General features: G+C 38.0%; 1 protein-coding gene across 2 annotated transcripts in view; it reads left to right on the top strand.

Annotated features, from left to right (window-relative positions):
* The window catches only part of MAN2A1 (mannosidase alpha class 2A member 1), a 127,800-nt gene that overhangs the window by 20,448 nt on the left and 88,623 nt on the right, over window positions 1-18,729 (top strand). For both annotated transcript variants that reach the window (XM_055790276.1, XM_055790277.1), the window contains exons 3-5: window positions 3,716-3,860; window positions 15,461-15,632; window positions 17,312-17,439. In XM_055790276.1, coding sequence (XP_055646251.1) covers window positions 3,716-3,860; window positions 15,461-15,632; window positions 17,312-17,439 — 445 coding nt within the window. The remainder of the gene's footprint in view (window positions 1-3,715; window positions 3,861-15,460; window positions 15,633-17,311; window positions 17,440-18,729) is intronic.

Raw genomic sequence — 18,729 nt, 5'->3', positions numbered from 1 at the left:
GGCTTGCAGCTGCACATAGATCTTCTAACACATCATGTTTATTTCCCATAGTGTGTGCATTAGTGTACTTTAGAGAGGCTTCCAGGCATGTTGATTTCCCAGGAAGGGTAATTGTGCCTTGTAGGCACTTCCTTGCTTACATGCAGATGCTGGGTGACCCTGCTTAAGTCCTGTTTTGTTGATTTAAAAAAAAATAAAATACTATTTTATGCTTTCATGTCGCATCACTCCTGCCCATCACTCCTTCAAAGGGCTGCTGGTAACACACTCTCCCTCCCACTTTATTCCTACCTAAAAGCTCTCCATAACAGGTCAGCCATCCTCCTGGCAAAGATGCCTTTGCCCAACTTCGTGAGTTAGATCTTGTCTCTCCTAAGCAGGCACTGGTCAGCAAACAGGGTCCCATGGTCATAGAACCTCAAAACCTGTTGCCAGCGCCAGCTCTGAGACCTGTGTTCTCCTCTCACACCCCTACCCCTCACTGGTGGGACTGAAGGGGATACCACCTGGGCCTCCATGACCTTGATTACTACCCTCCAGAGCTCTGTAGTCGCTTTTGATGCAGTTTAGGCTGCCCCTAGCAGTATCATTGGTACCCACATGGAAGAACAATAAGGGGTGGTAGGCAGCAAGTTGGAAAACCTTTGTTGGTTCTTCTAAATCATCCCAGATCTGGGTCCCTGGCAGGCAGCAAACCTCTCTCGATGGTGAGTCAGGTCTTGAGCCAGTTGTTTCAGACAAACTGTTGATTAAGGTTCCAAGATCTAGTTCCTGAATTGCATAATCATGGGAGCATGGTTTGAGATAACTGTAAGGTAATAGACGTTAACGAAGAAATTATGTATGTTATGGACTGTAAAAATTGCAGACTGCTGGAAGTTGCTTGTGAAATTCAGGCTCCATCTATGAGAAAAACTCACAGGAATGTGGACAATTTCATGAATTGTCGCTTTTAAACAAATACGTTTTCATGGTGGAAATATCAAGAGTTTAGCAGTCCTAAAATCACTTGCTAACGGGCAAAATTACAGAGTATGCATTTAATTTTCTTCAGAAGGTTGCATTTCACAGAAAAATTATGGTTCCTCAAAATCATATGTTCAAAAAGCAAGAAAATACGGTATTAGGCTAATTTAAATGTAAAACATATTTTGTCCCTTCAAGCTGGCATTACAGAATGCATATACCTGTAAATATTCCACCTGTATTTTCCATTAAGCAAAATTGTTCAAATCTAGAAGCAATCATAGTGGAGCAGTGACGTGACAAGATACTCGTACAGGCCATAGGCATCTACAGCATGGACACTGTAGGTTCTGCTGGTTCTAGGATTGCAGTGGCTTGTATTCCCATCTAACATTACTTACTTCTCTTTGTATCTTAAGCTAAAGGTCTGTGGTGGGTTGGACCTTGGCTGGTTGCCAGATGCTAGCCCAGCCAAGTTCAGCCAACTGCAGTCCTTTTTGGCATCCGGCCTGGGAAATGAGAGATAAGGACAGTAATTGGCAGTGGTAATGGCCAAAACTTGGATTGGACATTGCCAGAGCAAAATAACTGTGGGGATTCTTCTCTTGTAATGAGGTGAAGGAAGAAGGGGTGGAGATTTATTGTGTCTGAAATTTCCACTTTTTCAGTGTTACGTCATTTTGATTTTGATGTGGGTTTTTTTTTTTTTGTAGATGTAAGTGAAGTTTGTGAAGAGTGTGTGATGAATATGTATTTTGTTGACTGTTCTTACATATAAATTTCACAGAGGTGAGGGTGGAATGTACTGGGTGCAGGTAGCCCAGGTGCTGGCAGCAGGGGGCTCCAGGGGTGGTGTCTGTGAGAAGAGGCCAGTGGTGCCCTGTGCCAGACACAGCTGTTCCAGCCAGCTCCAAAACAGACCCACCACAGGATACAGCTGGGCCCTCCTTCAGCAATGGTCGTGACACCTTGGGGAGAATATGTTTGTAAAAAGGGGGGAAACACTACAGGGCAGTGAGGTATAAAGGGGAAAAAAAGGGAGAAATAACCCTGTGAACACCAAGGTCGTTGAAGAAAGAAGGGGAGAAAGTGCTTTAGCTACTGGAGCAAGTTGGGGAGACCGTGGCGGAGCAAGTATTTCCTGGAAGCCTGTGGAGGACCTCCTGCCAGAGCAGGTAGATATTTTTGAAGTAACTGTGGCTTCACACTGGAGGAGTCCCTGAAGGACTGCAGCCTGTGGAAAGGGTCTTATGCTGGAACAGCTCTTGAAGGTCTGTTGCTTGTGGAAGGGACTCAGTGCTGGAGCAGGCAAGAAGTGTGAGGAGGAACCATTACAGACTGACTGCAACCCCTATCTATACACCTGCACCACTTGGGGCAGGAGAACATAAAAGGAGCAGGGAATGAAGGAGTGAAGTTGAACTAGGCTAGAAGAGGGGTGGGGAGGAGGTGTTTTAGTTTTGTCTTTCTTTCTCACTGTCCAACTCTGTTTTAATTGGCAATAAATTAATATTATGTTCCCTAAGCTGTGTCTGTTTTGTCTGTGATGGTAACTGGTAAATGATCTCCCTGTCTTTTGTCTTGACCCATGAGCTTCTGATCTTATTTCTTCCCTGTCCTATTGAGGATGAAGAGTGAGAGAGCAGCTGGGTGGAGGTTTGGTAGCCAGCCAAGGTCAACCCATCACAAAACAAGGCCTTAACTTCTTTAGTCAGGTGTTTGTTTCAGATGTCTGTTTTTCTGAAGTTTCCTAGCAGGGCAGAAAACAGCTTACCACTGGAAATTTTAACTCTTGTGGTGTTCATGTAGGAAATTACTCCAGCAGGCTTTTTTTGTGGAAGTGAAATTTTTGTTGAAGAAAGCTTATTAGGTGTATAATTGCATTCTAACATGGGGTTAGAACTAAACTGAAGTTTAGTTTGTTTTCTAAGCTGTGGTGCCAGCAAAAGGCTTGTCCAGTGATAGTTTATGTTCATAAAGTTTGCTGCCTTTCCTGAAAGCAGACCAGAGCACTAAAAAAAAAAAAAAAAATCAAAAATCTGGGTATGGTAATTTTTGTCTAAACTCATGTTAAAAGATTCTTTTTGAAGCTGTCTGGTGGTATCTGAACTTCATGAGAACCTGTTAAAGTAACTAGAGTTGCTTTTTTTACCTGTAACCTTATTTGTATTGACAAGTGAAATATTTCCTTCTTTGTATAATTAGTGTACTGGGCAATGGAAAATACATAAGGAGCTTTGTTACAGCACTCTGCTACAGTTCTGAATGTTTTTTGTTGATAGTTCCTTTCAGTTCCCTTTTATGAGTTTGACTTTTTCTTCAGTCTCTCTGATGTTGTCATCACTTCTTACTGCATGCTTAGTTTGTCCTTTTCATCATCTGCATTCCCCTATGTAGTGTGTTGCGCTATTCTGCATAATCCTCTCTGTACACTTCTGCCCCAGTGCCATTGCGAACTGTCATAATTTAAGTCATAAGATTTAAGGCTCTTATTCCTACAGTTTATCTAACCAATTTCAGTTTCCCCAGAACAGAGCTTGCCAAGTACTCGTATTCCTGCCAGCAGTGTCTTGGGTGTCCTAGAGTGACTTGAAACTTGGTCCTATTGTCAGTTTTCTATTTGTTTGACACTGCATCTCTCCCTGTGTAATAAGCAAGCTGATCCATTTTTGATGAAAACAGCTTTGGTTTTTAATAGCAGAACTGTTTCTGTGAATTCATGTTTTATATTCCTTTTACTCTTTTTCAGATGTTGGATGTCTATGATATTCTTCCTTTCGATAATCCAGATGGTGGCGTGTGGAAACAAGGATTTGATATCACATACAATGAAAATGAATGGGACAGTGAACCGCTTCAAGTTTTTGTTGTGCCTCACTCGCATAACGACCCAGGTAGTATTTTAACTGAATTAATTTGCGCATCTATAAGCTTTTGAATTAAGAAATATATTGCCATTTCTGTTGAGATTTGGGGGTTTCGAAGCATATCACTTGATATGTTAGATTTAAGTCTAGGAAGGCAGTTAAGCAAATGTATAATTCAAGTGCCATTGACTTCAAGTGACAACTGTTATGATAAAAGTTTTGCATGTACTTACTTATAAACTGCAGTAGAACTCCAGTGTTAGTATTGGAGTGTAATATGGATTTTCTGTATTGATTCTGCTGATAACCCAGTCAGTTCATTCATTGCTGCATTAAGTATGGCCTGTTCTTATTTTGACTTTTTGGACTGTCATAGATATTTAACCCTCAGCCTGTATTAAAGAGATGTGTTTTTTGGAAGGCACGACAGTGGCAAATCTGAGGTTTTTGACTGTAGCAGTTTAAGGTTTTGTGCACACTGCCCCCATCCTGGAGTGGGATAATGCAAAGTCTAGATTTAAACTGAAACCTAGATATGCTTGCATAATTTAATGTCTTTCTCCCAAGTGGATGGTTACTGTGTAACAAAATGGAGAAGCATCATTTTTATTTTGAAATGACAGTAAAATAGACCAAAAAGCAGTGAATTATACTGCTATAATATACTCCTGGTACATGTACACTGACCATGAGAAGCTGGTGAAGCTGCTTGTTATTGTGGAAAGCCACAATTTCAGTGATTTTAAACTTTACTACTGTGTATTTTGCTCTAATAATTTAATTTGTTGGTTGAAGGTACTGTGGATGTGAGCAAAGTAAGATACAGTAGTTTGAACATAGGTGAATTTTATTTGCATGTATCTGGCATTTTCAAAGAAAACTAACTCTGGGATTTGGAGGCACTCTATTGTCCAGTTATGACAGCTAAAATTACGAAGTCTGGATATAGTAAAAATACTTAGAGAAAATAATCACATTAAATTTTAATCTGCCCTTTTGATAGAACTGTCTTTAAAGCTGTGTACATTTATTTCCTTTCTAGTTTTCTCCTGAAAGCTTCCCTAGAAGGAAGCCACACTGTACAGTCATTTAATGAATCTGAAACCATCCTAAAGGATAGTACAGAACTTTAGATCTCTTGGTTCTTACCAGAAAGGGGTATGAGTCTACCTCTCTCCCTTCTTTCTCCTGAAGCTATTAGGATCATATCTTAACTGGGGGAGGATGGTTGGCAACCTACTAGAGGCCAATTGCCTAGTGTCACACCTGTCCTCAGATGATTTTAGCTGGATTGAACAAAGACCTTTGGCACTGTGCAGCCTGAGGTAGCTTGACAGGGGCATGAAGCTTAGGAACTGCAGGAGAATGTCTGGAGGAAAGTTGGGAAGAGCTTTGTAGAAAACTTCACCAGTGTCCATTCAAGGCATGAGGTTTGTTTGGGGCTTAGTGTTCTGGTGCTGATTTCCATCACCTCTGCCAGGTTCTAGTAATTTTGGTTTTATTTTTATTTTTTAATTTATTTTCATTCCTTCTGTTATTGTCTTCCAAAACAGAATATATTGGACTGTTTTCCTCCATGGTGCCTGGCCTGTCTCACCAGTGTGCCATGCAGAATTGACCAGTTTCTGTTGCCATTCTGGAAGGACTCTGTGGAGCTAACCTTTAGCTTTCTGACTTGCAGTCTTCTGCTTTCTTCTTCACATCTAGATTCCTGCCTTGCCTCCTGTCATCAGCTGTGGTAGATATTCACAGTCCACACCTTTTGTGTCTGACAAGCTTTGGTATTGGGTGCCTTAATCTAAAATTAAAATAAATAAAATTGGTTTATCCAGTGGCAGCAGTTCTGCTTACCAAAAAGGGCCCACTGAGCACTCATACTGTAAGAATTTTGAGTGTTGAAGTTACTGGACCTCTTTTAGCATCAGGGTTATTTTGGTAGATACTAACATCTGCCACTACTAATTACATTCTCCCTCGCTGTATACCAAGCAAGGCATACAGTCTTGAGGGTGCTGTTGGCTCAGCTAGCCAATAGCAAAGGCTATTAATATCAGGTTATGCTAGAGAAGGCTTCAGCAGAGCCTTCACATTTTTATATATGTCTTCTGGGGCTAGCAAACTGAATAGCACTGTATTGCTCCTATGAGAAGGGTCCCAAAAATAGTGGAACTGTTGGGAAGATGGACACATCTCTTACTAGCCTCCCAATTAAGATGGCAAGTTACTAACCTCACTCAGTGAGGAATGCCTTCAGCTTCACTATATGTTTGCCATGACACTTGAAATATTATACCTTCTTTTGGAAGGTCAGAGGATAGCAAGGGTGTTCTCCACGTTCAGAGATCCTATTTATGTATGGCATTCCTTTGTCATGTTTGGGTTCTTGGTCTGTATTTAAAAAAGCCAACCAAACAGTGAAACAAACCACAAAAAACCCCACCCTAAAAAACCCCAAATAATCAAATAAACATGCCCCAAATGCCCCCCTAACCACAAATAAAACAAAAACCAGAAGCCCCAGATGAAAAACAACCACACCACCAAAGAAAAACCCAACCCAAACAACCAAACCCCAAACAAAACCCCAAACAACCTGAAAAAACCCTACCCTCCTTCCCTCTCCAAAAAAAAGTTTCTGAGTTACCAGAATTCTTAAACTTCTAGGACAGTTAAAGCATAGATAGTGCTCTACCACCAGTGGTAGCCTCACCAACACGTTTTTCTGTTTGTTTGTGTTCTCAGTCATGGATTTTCCTGTACTTGCCCAGTGGGAGTTTTCTACTTACTGAGGAAATATGCTTACGATGTCTTGTTCTTTAATTTTACATCTGATCGATGTCTCTTGGTGCACTTGAGAGCTCCATTTAATGAAGTTTGATCTGATTCTATTTTGATCACTCCAGCACTACTCTGGCCTTCTTCCAAATATAGAGGTGTGGGCCATAATGAACTTGGCTTCAGAGGTAAATTTTTAGGAGCACTTAGATATCTATCTTGGAGGGAGTCACTCATTAAATATATAGTAAGGTACTTGTTCTTCCAGATCTCTGAAAGAAGTTCTTTGTGGCTGCCAATTCAATAATAAGGTTTGAAGAATTCAGTGCAGTTGTGAGAGCTCTCATCTTTCTCTTGCAACTTTTTTCCTGCATAGGTTATTCCCAAGGACTTGCCTGAAGTCATGGCTGTTGTCATTCACTTTTGATAGCTGACTTTCTTACTGGTGATTAGTTTTGGTTCCTAAAGTCTTCCTTCTTAATACCTAAGTTCTTCATGCCTTTACCATAAAATTGTATTGGTCCTTACATTATCAGCAACTAAAATCAGGAAATCTGCCTCTCCTCATGCATACAATCGATTATCTCCCAGCTTGTTCAGAATCCTCAGTTGATGTCAAAGAGAATTAAACTGAGATATAATCCTTGTAATTGTAAAAAAAAAAAAAAAGTAAATGTAAATGGTTCCATCACCAAAAGTGATTGAGAGACTGGTTATTGTTTGCTTTAACAAAGAGTGTTATCGTAGAAATTTCCTTACTTGGTAGTGCTTTTGGTAAGGACATTTCTGTGGAATTGTCTGCAGTATGAGACTGTATTATTAAGCACTTGAAAGAAGGAAAATTAACAGAGATCTGAAAACTCTTGTATAGCTAGTGGTTACATTATTGCTTTCCCACAGAGGATTAAAAGGCATGATCCAAAGGAAATGCCTTCTGGCAAAAAAGCTTAAGGCATAATGAAGCTATAGTGTAACAATATACATGAACAATATTTACAAGTAATAGGGTCAGTAAAGATGTAACTATATTAGGTGCAGAAGCTTTTAATTCTCATTATGTGTTAAGTTTTCTCATCTGAGGCTATTTTAATTTTTCATATAGGCTGTTACACTAGTGAGAATCTATCTCAAAGACAAGGAACTGCCTTGAAAGAGAATCCGTAGGGAGTGGGGCGGTCTTAAGTTCCAAGTTCTGTTTTGTGCTGATGATCTGAAACACTTTCTGTTGCTAAATTCTGCTAAATCCGAGTTAACTGCTTCCATGTGAATTCAGTCAGGACCTACAAACTTGGGGTCTCTATGCTTCTCCTTTCAGTAGCTATTATATTTCCCCATTATTGGGAAATTAGGTATGAGAATGAGTCCTTTTCACACTTTTGATCAGTGGCAGGCATGATTGTCTTGTAGTTTCTGGTAGTTGGTGAAGATTTGAGCACCTTGGCAGCATGTCTGATCGGGGTGTGTGTGTGTGGGGGGGGGGTGTGGGGGTGGGGTGGGTGCGGGATGCTCACCCAGTGCGGATTAATCTCAAGCCATGGAGAGATGTTCAATTTACAAATAGCTGAGTTCTGTGAGGTTATAGCTATTGCAGATGGGTGGCATTTCTTTCTGGAGCAGATTAACGAGCGATCGTATAACCTGCTGTGCTGGCAAAGCCCAGCGGGTGCTTCAACAGTAGTTTCATGTGACTGCCTGAAGTGGATTAGGAGCTGAACTCCAGAGGGGAGAACCCTGCTCAGGGACAGTGATATTGTCAACAGCACAACTGGACTTGAAAGATGATGTTCAGATAACCAGAGGGGTCGAAAGACACCTCTAGCATTTATTGTTCTGTTAGCAGGGATGATTTTGGTAATGTCTTTTCATTAAATTATTTAAGAATTGAGATGTGTGTGAGCTTTGTAATATATGTGTGTATCAGATCACAGTATTTTATTGCTGAATGTGGTTGTTAACAGATCTAGTACAAACAGCATTTTAGTGGAATTGGAGGAGATGAAACAGATTCTTCCTCCCCCCCTCTACCCACCCATCTCCAATTTCTATCTAAGCAAAAATGTATATAGAAGTGTATGTGCATATATGTCAGGTCTAAATACTGCTTTTTATCACTAAGTTGATTATCTATGACATTGGTAACTTTACCATACTAGTACTCACATTAACCCCTTCTTATTATTTAAGGAAGTCTCCATTTCTCAGGAGGAAATCTCTATAGCTCTATGCAGTTAACTGTAGTATTAAGATAAAAGAAAACTTAAGCATAAAAGTTTGATGTTTTTAATAGTACACTGTGGAATTTCAGGTTTGTTTTCTGTTGATGGGGTCTAGATATGGTTTTTAGGTGACTTCTTAGTTTTCCTGGCACGTTTGGAACACAGATTATTTAGATTGTTGTCTGACCCACAAAAACATAAGGACATGTTAGTATAAAGCTGAAGCAGGAAAGAAAAAATGCTAGTTGAATGACATCTGAAAACTGAAAGTTTTAGACTGTAAATTGAAAGTTCACTGATTGATAATGTTCATGCTATGTTTTAATAGGAAGATAGAAAAAAAAAATCAGTCACCACTGCTTGTCTAGAACTTGTTTTCCTTTTGTAAGCAGCAACAGTATATAGTATTTTCTAAAACAAACAAACAAACAAAAAAAAACCCCAAAAACAAACCACCAACCTGTGAAGGCTGTAAAGAGTATAACATATACATTCAATGGTGGACACCTGATTTTTCTGTTGTAGAGGAAAATGAGATCTAGGAATAGAATGGGAAACTGGGCAGCTCACAAGATCTTCTTGACATGCTGAATTACAGGAATCTTAAGTGGTATTCCTGGCTCACTTCTCAGTATTTCTGTGGTTGCATATGAGGTGGTAGGGGACTTGGAGTGAGAGGTGTTTGAGTTTTTTCCCTTTGGGGAAAAAAAACCCAAACAAACAAGCAAAAGAAAATTCAGGGCAGTTCCATGGAAAACTGATAGTTTTTGGCTATGGTTATGAAATCAAAGATGATAAATACAGAATGATTGTTATGGTCCATTAAGCAGAGATCTTTTAGAAGTTAAAGTATGCCATTGGAAAAGTAAATACGGTGTTGTACCTTTTTAATACTGGTGTCTCTGCTTCTACCTAAATGACTTTATTTCAGGGAGTATTTTGGGGGAACAATTTCTTTTTATCTTCTGAATCACAATGCTTTAACACAGGGATGTGCCAGGTGGCTTTCTTTACCCTGGCTTGTACTGTGCCAAATAGAAAAATGGAAACCAATCTTAGACTGCTTTTAGTTTTCATTTTGAGGTAGCCTAACCTAAGAGATACCATGTTTCTCAAGTGTTCTTTCAATCTTGGCCAATGACCCCATTCATCTTCATTGAAAAGATACAACACTGAAGTTTTGTGTCAGAAACATCCGTAAAAAAAATCTTAACTTGCATATTTGCTCTCTTTTGTTCTGACATCATAGAATAATGATGCAAGATTTCTAAATTAAAAGATGGGTATGTATAGCCTGTATCTTAAGGGTTTGTTTTTTATTGCTGAATCTACAAAAGACCTAATGCTAAACTCCATGTGTAATCATACTTACTAAAATGTAAGCTGAAACTTAGCTTTTGGATTTACTTCTAGTATTTGAATTATTGTCATTATTGTGTGCCTACGTATGATCAGTTAAACACATATACCATGCTTAAGTTCTTCAAAGCACTGACAAGAACTCACAGCTACATGTCCATTAATTGTTTTTAATTATTTTTGAGAAAATTTTTTAGTATTGCAGTAGCTTCACATGTTATGTCGGGTATGCATGTAAGTAAGACATCCTCTTTAAGTTTATGACACTTAATAGTGTCTTCTTCCAGGAACTAGTTAGTTGAGAATTAAGCATAACTGTAAAAAAACCCCAAACCCTAAGTTTTTTACTAATGTGCATTTTAAAAATCCAAGAACTGAAGTTCCACTAATATTGTTGCAAAGAGTTTGCTTTTATTTTCTGGAAAGCTGCATAATGCTAGCTGAAATTTATGGTTTTATTTAATTCTGCCATAAAATTAATAAATTTCTCAAGTTTCTTAGGTTGCAAGAAGCAGCAGTGGTGTGTGATTTTCAGACTCAGTGAAATTAATTATGATCTACTGTAAAGTAAATGAGAGATGCAAACTGCCCTCAAAAATGCGTTAATCTAAAAATGGGTCGTATTCCAAACATACACTAGATCTGCTTCTTCAGTAAGACAGATTTAATGAGAAACTAGAAAATTTTTTTAAGGATATGTTTCCTCTTGAATGTTGGAGGGTAACTCATGGTAGTAAGCAATTGAAATATCTTTTTTGTGTAATTTCTACAGTTAGTTTTAAACCAAAAGACAAAAGAAATACAAATGTTAAAAAAAACACCCAGCAGCCTTGCTGATACATGTAAGCAGTGCTCAAACACTGTTGGTTATAATGATTTTGTTTTCAAACTTGATTTGTGATTGTTGTCATAATCAAAGCTTTCTTTTTGAATAATGCTAACTTGTCAGCTTCTGTTCTGATTTTGTCCTGAAACTTTGCCTGTATCTCTTAACTGTGCTAAGACACAAGAACAACTTTCTGTAGTGCAAAGAGCTGGTAGAACTTCAAGAAGGAAGTTGGAGTGGAAGGTGTAGACAGGAATAGTATAGCATAGCAATGGATTGCATTGACATTTGGACATATTTTGGATTCTGCTGTTGATGTGAGAAAATTTACATTAAAAAAGCGAAAAAACGGACAACTGATTGGTGATGATAAATCTCTGTGGATGGGGGGGATCAAGTTTCCACACTTCTGAGGACAAGCAAAATGCGATCAAAAGGCAAGCAGCCTAACAGTGTGTACCCTCTATTGCTTTCTCCTGTGCTGGCAGAAAATGAAAGTAGTAAGGTAAAGTCCTGAATACTTACAAAGTCAGGACTAGCATACTAACATTAGACAGTATTATTTTTTCTCTTACATTTTTATATTGACAAAGGTCCTTATGTAATTTTAAACCAACAAGTTTTATTTTGCTTATATTGGCATATTTAGTTTTATTAATTGCAGTTTTTAAGCTATTGCACTTTTTGTATGTCTAAACTGTACTTGTATTGAAAGTTTCCTGATCCAAATACACTGGTAAACCTTTTCTTTCAACATGGGAATGAATTCTAAGTTTCTGGATATGCACAAGAATGAACTTGAGTTGTACTAGATTCTTAAGTGATATTGGGAACTGAGGTGTGAAATAATTCATGTGGTGGTCTTTAGTAACAGACATAACTAGCAACTTCAAATTAACGTATTCATTGTTCTGTTCAACTTTTGATATGTTTTTTTTAATCTTTATGGATCCATGCAATATTGGACAGTTTTTGTAAGTTGTGGGATTAAGAGCTATCAGTGGTATGAAATTTACTGACAGGAAATGCCAGATTCTTCACCTGGGATGGAGCAACACCGGCACAAGTGTAAACCGGGAGAGGGGTGCCTGGAGAGCATCCCTGCAGGGAGGGCGCTGGCGGTGCTGGTGGGCGGCAGGCTCAGCGTGGGTCAGCAGTGAGCCCTGGCAGCCAGGAGGGCAGCCCGCACCCTGGGGTGCCCCCAGCACAGCACGGCCAGCCGGGCAGGAGAGGGGATTGTCCCGCTGTGTCCGGCGCTGCTGCGGCCTCACCTGGAGCACTGTGTGCAGGGCTGGGCCCCACCATGTAAGAAGGGCGTGAGGGTCCTTGAATGTGCCCAGAGGGGAGCGACATCGCTGGGGGGAGGGCTGGAAGGCATGTCCTGTGAGGAGCGGCTGAGGGCTTTGGGGTGGTCTGGTTTGGAGACCAGGAGGCTGAGGGGCCACCCCGTTGCTCTCTGCAGCTGCCTGGGGAGGGGAAGGGGAGAGGGAGGTGCCGAGCTCTTCCCCCGGGGACCCAGTGACAGGTCACCTGGGAAGGGCTCAAAGCTGCGCCAGGGGAGGTTCAGACTGGACATGAGGAAAAGAGGGTGGTCAAGCACTGGAAGAGGCTTCCTGGAGAGGTGGTGGATGCCCCCCATGCCTGTCAGTGTTTGAGAGGCGTTTGGACAATGCCCCGAATAACATGATTTAACTTTTGTCAGCTTTGGTCAGGCATTTGGACTAGGTGATTGTTTTAGGACCCTTCCAACTGAAAATACTCTATTCGGAAATAAATGAATTTAAGTGCAAGATGGCCAACACACGGTAATTAAATTTCATAGGACTTTCTTTTGGCTTGCAACTAATTCTGTGAATACTTGTAATTTTTTTCCTAGAACTTTCAGAAGTGTGTTAAGTTCAGTTTATTAACTATGTTATACCCTTCCTCTGTAGCTTAATAAAATTAATATATTAAAACAATCTATAATCTAACTCTGCTCTTCCTACATCACAATCTATTGTCATGACAGCTCCTTTGTCATTTAGCTCTGTGCTTCTTTATTTAGGTTGGTTTATTAAGGACACTAATTCAGTGTAAGTTTGCTTTTATTGCAATATAAAAATACAGTAAAATGGTTTATATTTCTGTATAGGAGAAACAGAGGATGGTTTTAGTTAAACCTGTTAGTTGCATGCTAGCATGCTATTGTCTCTTGCAGAAGAAATTCCTGGTAAAAAGCTATAAATTTGTAGTCTGCTACATGTGGATCTTTTCATGTAAATGTCAGTAAGATATTTCTTTGATTTGTTGCAAAGTAAGTGGGAATTGAAAAAGAAAAATTGGTTATATGATCTCAATTCTTCAAATAAAAGCTTCCATTAGAGAAAAAAAAAATGCAATCAGACAGTTAAGGAAATAGGCAGAGATCACAACAAATTTTGATTAAAAACAGTACAAAAGGAAAATAAATTCAGCTTATTTGTTGCCTTTCTGGTTTCAGTCTTCATGAAACTATCGTGTCATAGTAATTTACTCACAACTCTTTTGTATTGAGCTATTTCCATGTCTCTAAAGAAAGTATGTTTTCACTTTAGATTTTAAGTCCTCATGTTGTCTTGACAAAATGTATTTTTCCCCTTTAAGACAGATCAGATTACACCCTAGTGTTCTATCTGCGCAGAAACTTAGATCAGATGTGATGATTCTTTTAGATGCTCAACTACTGTTAATATTGAGCTAGCACTTTTCCTCTGGAGTGTTATAGTTTTATTTACCCATTTGCAAAGTAAAAAAAGGACAGTTTTGGAAATTTGTGGTGTTTTTGTTTCTGAATACTTTATTAAAATTTGACCTTTACAAAGTGAGAGCGCAATCTGAAAGTAGTGCAAATAAGTGTGCAAGTGTCTAGTGATTATTCCTAATTACAAGATTCTTTATTTGACTTATAATTATCAGTTTGATGTGAACTGGAAAAGAATGTGCATATTGTCAAATTACATTAGCTCTGCATTTCTAGCTAAGATGAATGCAATTTATTTTTTATCCTTGGAGTATAATATATCCTTTCTGAATGAATACTGAGACTTTATTCAATAATAAAATGGTTTTCTTTTATTAGACTAAAAAATGATTTGTTTTTAATAATGCATTTATATATAATTCTGTATTTCTTTAATTACCTTGAAACAGTATTATCTCATTCCAGAACAGCCTAATCCTGTATCTTCTTATAAACAGAGTGGCATTGTGCTGGAGTAGCAGTACCTCTCAGAAGGGAATCCCAAGTATCGTATTTGTTTGGAGTACAGTCCTCACATTTTTTGGAAGCTTTCACAAAATCTCAAAATGTGGATGCATGCTGTAGGACCAATTTATAACATCACTTGTGTTCTTCAGTAGTTACTCTGTTGTATATGATACTTCCTTACACCCAGCTGCTGAGTCCCTTTTGGAAGCACTTGAGTGACAATGCTCATACATGACAAGAGCTGGTATGAAGAGTAAAAATATCCCACTTGTGTATTAAGTAGGCAGCCCTGTCTGCTTCTTTCTTACAGTTACAGGAAGAACATATCCCTTACAGGTTCTGGGAAGGAAGATGCATGAACTTCCTCCTGTAAGGTTTTAGGAAGAGGTTAAAGAATTTCATGGAAAGCTCTGTGCTGTGAGAGCTGAATATGTGGCTGAAGTTGGCTTTTCCTTTACTCTGTGTCTCACTGGTATCTTTTCTAACGAGGGATGCAGCTACAAAAAATTTATCTCATTCATTGCTAACAAACCCCTTGTTCATATCTGATGCTGAACATCAGCTGCAGGGCTAACTGCTGCTTCATTTGCCCCAATTTTATTTCTCTACCCTCAGGGTCAGTGAGATACCATTAGTGGCTGTTAATTGTCTGCTCAGGGTACAGGTGTAACATGCCGCTAGTAAGGATTTTTCATTCAGTTTTTTTACGTTAAGGAGGGTGGTGGGCTGCTTTGTGACTTAAAAGAGGAGGTAAGACATTGAGGGCAGGATTAGGGATGTTGGGTGTATGCGTGTTGGGAATAGGGCTTGGGCTGGGAAGATGATCTGTTACAAGATTCTGCAGTCCTCCTAATGTGAGAGGTGAGGAAACCTAATGGAAGTTATCAAGGAAGATCAATTTGCGGATATGCATATCTTCCTTTTCAACTACTTTGTGCCTAAATTAAAAAAGATTACAAAAATCTTCAGTGTTTTAAATCTGTGTGTTTGGTTGATCAAAGTAGAAAGCCTAGTAGTCCATATATGAACACATTGAAGAAATAAAACATCTAAACTTTATAAAAAGAAATTCACGGAGAGCTTAGCACTTCAAACTGTCCACAGCATGCAAAGTTCATCTTTTTAAGAAAATGCTTCACTTAACTTTTTGTGTGGAGTGGGAAGGCAGCAGGTCTGTAAGACTGTTGAAAGCAACTTAAATTTCATACTTTCTTTTTCTTAGGTTGGCTGAAGACTTTTGATGATTACTTCAGAGATCAGACACAGCATATCTTAAATAATATGGTTATAAAACTGCAAGAAGACAACCGAAGGAAATTTATGTGGTCTGAGATTTCTTACTTTTCGAAATGGTGGGATGGAATAGATAGCCAAAAAAAGGATGCTGTTAAAAGGTTTGAACGCTGAATTACTTCTAATTTTCCATGTGACATAAGCTGAAACTTTGTGTATTTGATTGTACTGTAAACTTGAGATTGTACTTGTGATGCAGATTTGCAAGAATAATCAGATACTCAAGTTACCATTTCTTTGGCTTGGTTCGTTTTTTTTCCCCAGTTACAAAGTAATGATCCATGTAGAGAAGTGAAGCCAAATTACTGACTTGCTGAAAAATTTGACTAAAAGTTTCCATGTACAACCAGGAAGATGTCATTCAAATTGTAATGGAGTTGTTATTTTAAACTTTTATTTGAAGTCACAAAGAAGTATTGGCAATGGAATACAAATAATCTTTCATATCAGCTATTCATATATGGTAATTTCTTTAGTTTTGACACAATTATGAAATGAGATTTTTTTGTTGTTGTTGTTATATATGGTAATTTTTTGTAAACATGCAGCTACTTAAATAGTGAAGCAGTACATAGTCTACTCCCTTGCTGCTCTTGGTTCTTTTTGAAATCACAAGTTAATGTAATACAGAAGTAAAAGGTTTGCCTTGAGACAAGAAAGCATACTGCTTGGATAAACTTGAAGGAAGGATCTAGTCTGGAGTGTTCAAAAAGACTTTTTATTTTGTTTTGGTTTCTTTATTTGCTTTAAGGCAGGATCCAAGAGTCCTTAGCTCATCTCTGTGATGCCCTCCTCATGCCCACCTTCAAGATGCATGGGTTGCAGTATGCATTAAGGCTATGAGAGCCTCACAGCTGCAAAGGTTAGGTAATGCATCTTGGTAATGATATAGAAAATGATCTAAAAATTTGTGTGCAGTGCATGAGTATTACAGCACAGCTGTTTTATTATATCAGAAAGATTCCTTGGAACACAATAAATGCTAGTCACTAGGAAACCCTGTATTTTCTTCAGAGGAATCGGCTATTGGTTAAACTGCTATAAGACTTCTAGAAGCTGCACTGGAGATTTTTTGCTGTATGTTTTTCATTACTCTTACAGGTATTATCTAAAATGGGACTTAAGTTTTGGGAAGTTTACTGTGTTTCTTAAATTCATTAAACATTTATATGTTAATGTACTGTATAAGTCCTGAAATCACATTACTCAGCTGTAGGGACCACTTGATGCTGGAAGCATGATTATTATGTTCACTCACAACTTTGAAAGACTGGATCACCCAGTGATCTGTTTTAAGTAGGCATTTTAATGGTCTGAAGCTTTTATAGATAGAATAAACTTTGAAACTCTATCTGCTCCCTATAATAACAATAAAAAGAAGAACAGTAGATCAAAGATGGGGAGACGGTAGTAGTGCTTGAAATGTGCAATGTGTAGGCATCTCGCTCAATTGACCTTTAGTACTGCAGCACATACACTTTTATTTTTGTAATCTATGCAGGAAACAACCTTCTTCCTGATTTAAAAAAAAATCAGATGTTGTAGCACATGCAGTAGAGCTGTAGTTTTCATTGCACAAGAGGCATTAAAAATTTCAGTGTTCATCTATTCACTCTTTCTCTGTTTGATTAAAGAAAAGTAGTCTGGTGATGGAAGTAACACAAGGAATTTAGATTTTGGCATCGTGTCCCTGGTGAATACCTATTGGATATTCCAGAATAGATTTTTAAGGCTGTATTTTCATATGCAGGACTCTGAACACAATTGACATATTTTTCAGGCTAATAAAAGATGGACAGTTTGAAATAGTAACAGGAGGATGGGTCATGCCTGATGAAGCCTCTCCTCATTATTTTGCTTTAATTGACCAACTGATAGAAGGACATCAATGGCTAGAAAAGAACCTGGGTATGTAGTTTGATCTAAAATCTAAATGTGTTAATGTAGAAAGTCAATTAGAAAATGTTTTTTTTATGTTTCTGAGGTGCTTAGACGGTTCTCTTACTCTGCTTTCCTGAAATGTTAAGTCAGACCATGTACTATAGGATGGAGTCTAGTATTTGCAATTAATGTTTGCAGATAGAAGTTCCTGGACAAAGTGTATTTAAACAATTTTACATATATTTTTGTCTTGATTACAAATGTGCATAATATTAATGTAATAACATGTAACATTAGATCGGGCTAAATTGTACATCACATGTGGTATTACAGTTTCAGGTTGCCATTTCTGTCTTCTGAAAACCATTACAAAAGCCTTAAAATAACTTCAAAATTTATATTCCTTCCATGTGTTTGCATCTGTTCTGCAGGCTATTTATTCATTAGGTTCTCTTATGCAAGGCTTTCAAAAAATTAAATATGAGATTTAGTAGTAGTTGTATCAGTAGTAGTAGTAGTAGTAGATACAAAACTTGAACACGTTGTAATGTTAGAATTGTTCATATTAAAAAAGAAAAAGAAAAAAGGCAGACTAATTTGTTTTTGAAACTGACTTGTACAGAGATTTAATAGTAAGTTAACATAATAACTTCATCCAATTAAGTGAAATTATTTTGAAAAGCTATTTCACTCTGTTTTTCTTAGATGGCAATATCCATAAACACAGCTTAACATAATTAAGACATGGGGGTAGGGAAGGCCTAATAAAAGGGTAATGCATTCCTTACTGTTTTTTTGGTAAGACAGTAAGTGTGTGCCTAAGGAAGTATATTGAAGAATCGGTTAAACAAGTTAGGTACACCACCTTTATTTGTTAATAAGTTCAGTGAGAAGACAGTATTAATCAACATGAATCTAATGACTGCTGACCAAATAAATCAAAAGAAAAGTTAGTTCCAGAGCTAACAGAAGTTCACATTATTTAAATGACAATGAAAATTCAACAAGCTACTTCAATCCATCTCTATCTTCACTTTCTTTTAGCTTTCCTTTCCAATTGTAACATCTGTAAACTACATAAAGTGAAAAAGATGTATTTCATTATGATTGCATATAAAGATGTTTGAGGCACAATTGAAATAGTGGAACAATATATAATACTAATCTCAGGTTTTTCATGTCGTTAGAATGGCTTGCCTCTAAGACATTTGATTTTTATTTTGTTGTTGGGTTTTTTAATTGTTTAATTCTAGTTTGTTAATTTCACAGTGTGTTTTGCAGGATGCTTAATATTCAGCTGTATATTTTAATTTATCT

This window comes from Falco peregrinus, chromosome Z (assembly GCF_023634155.1).
Source record: "Falco peregrinus isolate bFalPer1 chromosome Z, bFalPer1.pri, whole genome shotgun sequence".
NCBI lineage: Eukaryota > Metazoa > Chordata > Aves > Falconiformes > Falconidae > Falco > Falco peregrinus.
This window is presented reverse-complemented; position numbering and strand designations above follow the sequence as displayed.